Source organism: Arachis ipaensis, chromosome B3, assembly GCF_059453495.1.
Source record: "Arachis ipaensis isolate K30076 ecotype BB chromosome B3, ASM5945349v1, whole genome shotgun sequence".
Taxonomy (NCBI): Eukaryota; Viridiplantae; Streptophyta; class Magnoliopsida; order Fabales; family Fabaceae; genus Arachis; species Arachis ipaensis.
The window spans coordinates 130,045,219-130,054,028 of NC_142438.1; the positions used below are offsets into that span (position 1 = coordinate 130,045,219).

The 8,810-nt window shown below is 37.4% G+C and overlaps 2 protein-coding genes across 2 annotated transcripts; both read left to right on the top strand.

Moving 5' to 3' along the window:
- Positions 1–1,483: 1,483 nt before the first annotated feature.
- On the top strand, positions 1,484–2,595 carry LOC107631103 (ethylene-responsive transcription factor ERF060). Its single transcript, XM_016334433.3, has one exon. It carries the CDS (start codon positions 1,524–1,526, stop codon positions 2,370–2,372), a length of 849 nt encoding a protein of 282 aa, XP_016189919.1. The 5' UTR covers positions 1,484–1,523; the 3' UTR covers positions 2,373–2,595.
- Positions 2,596–3,857: 1,262 nt separating this feature from the next.
- On the top strand, positions 3,858–7,057 carry LOC148572450 (uncharacterized). The gene is made up of 8 exons (XM_088507498.1): positions 3,858–4,157; positions 4,272–4,790; positions 5,442–5,597; positions 5,821–5,939; positions 5,984–6,125; positions 6,350–6,694; positions 6,758–6,838; positions 6,887–7,057. Exons 1-8 carry the CDS (start codon positions 3,858–3,860, stop codon positions 7,055–7,057), a joined length of 1,833 nt encoding a protein of 610 aa, XP_088363624.1.
- Positions 7,058–8,810: the final 1,753 nt, after the last annotated feature.

Here is an 8,810-nt window from a genome sequence, read left to right on the forward strand (position 1 = left end):
ATTTATAATTAATTTTAATATACATATAACATAATCATCAACATATACTAATGATTCACCTTTTTAACTAACCATTTTTTATAATTTAATTAACAAGAATTACCCATATCATATAATGAATAGACAACCAAATACTCCTAATCAGCTAATTGTCAATAGTTTCTCTTTTTCACCGTCGAGGAGAAAGGAACAAAAATCAAATACAACAATTTGAATTTGAATTTAAATGAAAAGCAATGTTTTCACAACCAATACAATTATTAACTATTAAGTATCTTTTAAAGTTTAAACATATAAGCTCAACTTGCAAATATTAAGGCTACATTTGATTATGAGAAGATGATAAAATTAATATTTTTATATTTTATTTAATAATAAATTAAAATAAATTATATAAATTCAATTTATTTTATATTTTTATGTAAAATTTTAAAAAAATATATAATAATAAAAATATAATTATAAAAAATAATAAAAATAATAAAAAATGAAATAAATTATTTTTTTATTAATATTTTTATATCATTTTTAAATGAACATAAAATATATTAATTTAATATTTTTAAATATAATATCTCTATTTGTGTTTTAACTATCAAATATAATTTTATATTTTTGTATTTTTATCTCAATATTCTATATTTATAAACAAACAACCTAAAAATTATTTTTTAGTGTCTAATTGTCTAAATATTAAAAGTCTCTTAATAAAAATAAAAGTATTAACAATTGATTAAAAAAATATTGTGTATACACTAAAACTTAATTAATATATATATATATATATATATATATATATATATATATATATATTAATTATGTAACTTATTTTTAATATATATTTTATACGAATAATTTATATACTCGTATAGAAGATATGTTTACATAAATATAATAATACTTAATTAATTAATATAATGAGTTAATGACAATCGTGTGACATTATCAAAAGTAAATGAGTATGTGAACGCATACCATCAATTTCATTAATTTTTTAAAACAAAAATAATATACATTGGTATGGAATATAGTTTTTTCTTTTATTTTTATCTCCTACTTTAAATATTCTTTTCAAATATTCCTTTTTGATATATAGCTAACAGTATTGTTTCTGATGGGAAAGAAAGGAAAGGAAAAAATAAAATTACGAAGGGAATACCATGTCATAAATGGGTTGGAAATTTCTATATACTATAGAAAAATAATGAGTCTTTCTACACATTAATTTATTAGCACGAAAAATAAATAAATAATTACAAAATAATATGAAATCATTTAATATTTTTTTTTCCCCAAAACAGTAGAGGATGAGGATGTCTCTTTAGTAATTGGGGCAAGTGTGAGAGAAAAGTTGGGGGTGGACCATGGACATGTTGGGTAAATTACTTGTATACGTGTGGTGTTGTGATTGGATGGAGAGGCATAATTGAAGTTGACGAGGCAAGTGATGGATATAAAAGGGAAGAGGGGTTGATGAGCAACGTGCAAGAGAGGCGAAAGAGCAGTCCAAAAACCGAGTGAGTATGGATCGGTACAGCAGCATCTCAGGGGATTATTTGTTAGATCCTCATAATGAAGAGCTGATGAAAGCACTTTACCCTTTTCTCCAAAGTGTTTCTTCATCGCCACCAGCTTCCTCTCCTCTTCCAAACCTCTTCTCACCCTCTTCCTCCATAGGCCTCAAGAAACTCACCCCAACACAAATCATCCAAATCCAAGCGCAGTTTCAACTTCGCCAACTTCAACAGCAACAACTTATGTCTTCCACATGTGTCCAACACAGCAACCAAAAGCACCTTTCCCCAAAGGGGGTCCCCATGAAGCACGTGGCCACCACCCCAACCAAAGCCACAAAGCTTTACCGCGGTGTTAGGCAAAGACACTGGGGGAAGTGGGTGGCGGAGATCAGACTCCCCAAGAACCGAACCCGCCTCTGGCTGGGAACCTTCGACACCGCAGAGGAAGCAGCTCTGGCATACGATAACGCGGCTTACAAGCTTCGCGGTGAATTCGCACGCCTCAATTTCCCTCACCTTAAGCACCATGGCACCCGCGTCTTCGGTGAGTTTGGTGATTACAAGCCTCTCCCTTCTTCCGTGGATGCTAAGCTCCAAGCCATTTGCGACAAGTTGGCTCTTTCTCAGAAACAGGAGCCATGCCCCTCTCTTATGAAGGTGGAGCAAGATCAAGTGCTTTATCCTGAGCTGGAGGAGTTTAAGGTGGAGTCGGATGAATCATGTGCAGGATCGTCCTCCCCTGAATCGGCTGCGACCACTCTTTTTGATTTCTCGGATTGTTGCAAGTGGGAGGAACCGGTGAGTTTTGGCTTGGAGAAGTTCCCCTCCGTGGAGATTGATTGGGCAGCCATATGACTCACCATCTTGTGTGTCTGTGTGTGTTAAGTTATTATCCTTTTGGGCAGCTTCTGCAATCAAGTTTTTGGCATTTGCAGACATGGTTGTTGCCGTATTTTAGGGCTCTTGGTTTGCGGGTGCTTTTTTTTCCTTGCATAACCATGGGACCTTTGTAATCTTATCTACTCTGCTTGTTCAAAATGTAATTAAACCGTCTTCCAATACATCAAGTTATCCTAAATCCGTGGGCATTTTATTTTTGGTACAGTTTGATACGTAATAAACTTTAATTTAACTTATGACTTGTACAGTGAAGAAATTTAAACAATCAGTTGATTCTATGGGATTCCGAGCAAACAAGGTTGCAGCAAAAGAAGCCTTGCATAATATAACGACAATTCAATGACTTTTTATTTTGATATTAGATTAATAGTAGTATTTTTTTAAATTGTGGAATGTTATGATATTTTTTTGAAATGTGGAATGATTTAATTTAGAAAGTAGAAATCGAACCGTCTAATTTTTTAAAAGTACAAAAATCGAACCAATCAGATCCTCTTATTTTTGTTTTCGGTCCCTCTTATTTGTTTTTAAAAAATTAAAAAAATTTTTGAAGTACATAAATCAACTCTTCGATTTATGTTTAAAAAAGGGTTAAATATATTTTTTTTCGCTAAAGTTTGACAAAAGTTTTAAAAATAACCCTAAATTTTATTTTGTTTTAATTTTGTTCTAAAAGTTTTCGATTTGCATCAAATATACCCGTTAATTTTTCAAAAAAATTAAGACCAATTCAACAACAATTTCATAAAAACAACCCTCAACACAAGCAAATCAAGCATAATTTTCATGCATTATTGTTAGATTGGTCTTAATTTTTTTTAAAGATTTTGCCATCGAGGGTATATTTGATCCAAATCGAAAACTTTTGAGATAAAATTGAAATAAAATATAATTTAGGAGTATTTTTGAAACTTTTGCCAAATTTCAGAAACAAAAAGTATACTTTACCCTTTAAAAAATTAAAAAATTGAGGTACATCAAATCGATTGTGTACCTTAAATTTTTTCAATTTTTTAAATATAAATCGGAGGGTCTGATTTGTATACCTCTATCAAAAATTACAATATTAAAATATATCACTCATCTCACTTCCATATCTAATTTTTTTAACCATAATAATCTCAATATATAGATATTTAAAACAGAAACAACCAAACCTTCAATACCAATTATTAAATTTCAATAATTGTGAAAAATATGGATAGGGAGAGCAGAACAAAGGAGATGACGATAGGGTTTTAGGAGACGCAGGGGTAGCTGATGGCATGGGGGCAGTGTTCACGAAGGTAGTGGAGGGAGGGAGGAGGATCATGTCTCGAGGTTGGTGGATGATCTTGGAAAGGGAAGAACGTCATGGAGGCTGGGGGAGGGTCTCGCATGTCTCATGATAAGGCTTCTGTGTGCGTTTTGGGGGTTAGAGGGAAAGCTACACCATAAAGTATGGGAGATGCAGAGAAGAGTTTGAAGGGCAAAGAACCTATTAAGGTGTCCTTTAGAGACAAAGTAGTGGAAGAATCTTTGGCTAGGGTTTCTCATGTGGCAAATGCTTTGGATGCGGATATGATGGCTACCATCAAAGATAGGGAGATCCCTAGCGTGGAATTCACGGAGGAAGCTAGGGAGATTCTCTCTGTCCCTTATAAGGATGCAATCATCATTAAAGTTCTTGGCAAATCTTTCCGCTATACTACTATCACGCACAAGTTAAGAGGAGTTTGGAGAACTAAAGGCCGCTATGAGGTATTGGACGTTAGTTTTAGTTATTTCCTTATCAAGTTTGACTTATGGGAGGATAAAGAGAGAGTTCTTCTTGGCGGTCCGTGAATGATTGCGAAAAATTATGTGGCGGTAAAGTCGTGGTGCCCTTCTTTCCGTCCGTGTGAGGATTTCTTTGGATCCACTTTAGTTTGGATAAGAATCACCGGACTCAGCATGTGGTATTATAGTGAGAAGGCTATCCTAAACATAGCAAGAGCGGTAGGAAGGCCGATTAAGGTTGATTTAACCACCAAGTCAGCTGAGCGTGAAAAATATGCAAGAGCGTGCATCCAAATCAATCTCGGCCAACCTGTGATACGCAAGATTCTGGTTGCTGGCTTTGAATATGCCATTGAGTATGAAAACCTGCATCTCATCTGTGGGAAATGCAATTGCTTTGGGCATGTGATCTGGGATTATGGAAAGGCAAAGGGGAATGACGTGACACTGCCAGTGGAAAGGTCTGTCGTGGCGTTTCGGCAGGAACAGGATGGGGGAATAGGTGAGCCACCAACAATCACCAAGGTCAAACCATCAGAGAAAATGGTGCACCAGAGTTTTCAATTTGAAAACGCAGGAGTCAATGCTGCGTTGAAAGTGGAACATGCGGATTTTGTGGGTGAAACGTTGCATGAGAGTTCGGGAGGCACTAATGCACCTAATGATGGGGAGTAGATTACAATTACCAAAAAAGGAAAAGCTAAGATAGGCTCAAAAAGGGGTTTTAATCTTAGAAGGCCCAATGTTGATAAGAAACCAACATAGAGTGATAAGGGCCCATTACTAGTTGATAGTGAGGTCACGAAGCCCGCTCCAAAGGACAAGGTAACACACATAGAAAAAGTTTTTTTTCTTGGGAGTTCTTCGAGAGTGAGTAAAGGGAGCGTTGCACCTGTTTTTTTGACACTGGCCATCAATTCGAACCACAAGAGGAGGAGACCTCCCTCTCTTTAGAGCTTACCAACTGATCTTGTCGAAGGAGTCAAGCAAGATGAGACCAAGCAAGAAGGAAATGATGTTTTGGAAGGAATTACTAAGATGGGAGACAGAGGACCTTCGATGTGAGAGGTGGGTGTTGTCGTTCCATCATCAAGCTTGGTTCTTATGGTTAGTGATTTTATGAACTTGATTAGTTGGAACGTAAGAGGAGCCTCAAACAAGATAGCTTGAGTGCATTGCAAAGATTTAGTAAGATGTTTTAATCCTACTTTTGTTATTCTTGTAGAGACACATGTTGCTTTTTTTAGTATTATGAAATTTTTTTAGGAAAGTTTGGGTTTTCTTCTGATTGGGATAGTGGAAGCTAGTGGGCATAAAAGAGGTATATGGTTTTTGTCTTCTGATGATAAAGCTAAATGTAGAGTGATTGCTACCATGGAACAATGTCTTTCTGTAGAAATTGATAGTGGAGGAAGGAGTTGGGTTTGTAGCGCGGTTTATGGTAGTCCTCAGCCGGCGACCCGAGGAGATATATAGGACCATCTTTTAGCTCATGGCATTTCTATTCAGGTTCCTTAGCTTGTAACTAGGGATTTTAATGAAATTCTAAGTTCCCAGGAGGTGAAAGGAGGTCTCTTCAATGCTAATCGTTGCAACTATTTTTCTAATGTGTTGGATGCTTGTAATTTGTTTGATCTGGCAACAGAGGAAAGAAAGTTTACCTGATTCAGGAGGGTTCAGAGAAATAGGGAGGTGGCTAAGAAATTGGACAGAGCATGTAGTAACAGCAGTTGGAGGATTATGTTTCCTGAAGTTTTCACAGAGGTGCTGAGTCAGTTACATTTTGATCATTGTCTTTTGCTTATTAGATTCTTTGGAGTTCGCAGATGTGCTGCATGGGCCACTCACCCTTATAAGGGTGTAATCCATCAAGCTTGGAATGGTACTAGCACCCACTTTTATGGCAAGCTTCGAAAAGTGCAACAGGCTTCTCAAGAATTCAATTCTCGTGTATTTGGGATATTTTTGTCAAGAAAAGAAACCTTGAAAGCAAGCTTGATGATTTGCAAAGAAGATTGGAAACTAGTGACGAGGTTGCTCTTAAAGAGGAGGAACAGAGGTGCAGGGAGGAATATAATTTGGTCCTGGCCCAGGAAAAAATGCTCTGGTTTCAAAAGTCCCGGGAGCAATGGGTAAGATATGGTGACAAAAATACAACGTTTTTCTATATGCAGGCTATTATTAAGTGGAAAGCAAACAAGATTCATGGTCTCTTTGTGAGTGATGGGTCTTGGTCCTCTGATCCGGAACTTCTTCTGCAGGAGGCATTGGCCTTTTATAAAAATCTCTTTTGTTCCACTGAACCGGTGGAGGTGCACTGTTTGGGGAATTTTCTGAAGCCTTCTCTTAGCCGTGAGGCTTGTGAGAATCTGCTAAAGCTGGTCTCGTTGCTAGAAGTTAAAGCAGTAGTGGAAAGTATAAGCCTTCTCAAAGCCCCGGGGCCGGATGGGTTCCACGCGTTCTTCTTCAAAGAATATTGGGATGTTGTAGGGCACGATGTGTGGAATTCAGTTCGGAGGGTTTTTTAGGGGGATGTGATTAATCCATCTATGTTGGAAACTCTTATTGTGTTTGTCCCTAAGGTTGACATCCCAAGCAGAATGAAGGATTTTCGACCTATCAGTCTTTGCAACGTCATGTATAAGATTGTAACTAAGGTGCTGGTAAGCCGCTTTAGACCTTACATAGCTGACTTTATCAGTCCGAATTAGGGAGGGTTTATTCCTGGCAGAGAAACTTTTGACAATATCATTGTGGCACAAGAGGTGCTCCATTTCTTGAAGAAAACTAAGTTAAAGAAGGGTGCTATATCTTTCAAGATAGATTTAGAGAAGGCTTATGACAGGGTCGACTGGAAGTTTTTGGAGTACACTTTGGATTGATTTGACTTTCCTATCCCTATCAAGAATCTCATTATGAAGTGTATTCAAGCATCCTCTCTTTCGATTCTGTGGAATGGGAGTAAGTTAGATGGTTTTCAACCTAAAAGAGGGCTCCGACAGGGTGATCCCATGTCGCTGGATTTTTCGTCCTTTGTATGGAGATGCTAGCATGTTTTATTTCGAACCAAGTTGAGTTTGGGGTGTGGGACCCAGTTGCTGTCTCATGGAAAGGGCAAAAAATTTTGCATCTAATGTTTGCTGATGATCTCCTTCTGTCCTGTAAATCTAGCAAGACTCAAGTTCAACAAGTCAAGCATTCCTTGAACTTGTTCTGCAAGGCCTCATGCTTGAAAGTGAACATAGATAAGTCCAAAGCTATTTGTTCCAAGAATGTGCCTAATAGCTGTAGGGAGGTGCTGGCTGGTGTGTTGTCAATCATATTTGCTCATGACTTAGGAAGATATTTGGGAGTTAATCTCAACCATCCAAGAGCTTCTAGAACAGCCTGCTTAGAGTCGATGGAGAAAATTAGTAGATTGTCTAATTGGAAAGGTCATCTCCTAAGTAGGGCCGACAGACTTTGTCTTATAAAATCCGTGGCATCTTCCCTCCCTATCTACCAGATGCAAGTTGAACTATTTCCCAATAAGGTTTATTCTAAGATTGATTCTGTTATGCGTAATTTCTTATGGAAAGGTAAGACAGATAAGCGGGGCTTGAATTTTGTGAAGTGGAGTACCATGATAACTCCTAACATATTTGGGAGTCCTGGTATTCGGGATGCTCGGAGTGTTAATATGGCTTTTCTTAGTAAATTGGTTTGACAGATCTTTCAGGATAGAAACAAGTTATGGATGCGCATTATGCTTGCAAAATATGTGCAAGGAATATGAATTTGGATCTAGTTTGCCCTATGCATGCCTTGGGAATTTGGTGCACCATCACAAAAGTTGCTAGGAGATAAAATATGTTTATGTGTGGTGTACAAGCCCTCTAACTTAGTCTTTTTGGTATCATTCTTGGAGGTCTTCAGGAGCTCTTGCTCAAGAGTTTTCTTTTGTGCATATCTCTGACAAGGGTCTCTCGCTTGGCGATGTATGGTTTGGAGGTGGCTGGAACTTAGAGAGGCTACACACTATTCTAATAGAGGCTTTAAAGCTGGATATTACATCTCATAATCCATCTCTACTGGAAGCGGATGTTCCCAACTGGTATTAGGGACCGAATGATAATATGGTTTACTCCACAAGGAGTGGCTATGAATGGCTGCTAGAACGGAGGGTACAGTGGGATACCAATGAGACTTGGTTATGACTTTGGCGTATGAATATCCCTGAGAAGATTAAAGGACTGATTTGGCTTTGTTTACATAATGCCATTCCCACTGCCAGTTTTTGTCTCCACAGAAACTTGACAACCACAGATCTGTATCCTAGGTGCAATGAAGCGCCAGAAACTGCAGAACATTGTCTCAGATTTTGTAATAAAGTAAAGTCTATTTGAAAATGTCTAGAGGTGGGAATGAGCAGAAGGGATGCCTCTTTGGATTTCTGGGCCTGGCTTCGTGTTAATCTTAGAGCAACGAAAGCTATCTTTGCTACAGAACTCTAGTTGATATGGAGAGACAGGAACAATGATATTTTCAATCCAAATGATAGTTGGAGCATGGAAAAAGTTATCATGCTTGTTAGACATTCGGCGGCTAAATATGGTATTGTTAAGTGCATTAATCAGGTTACTTCCCATCCTTCTT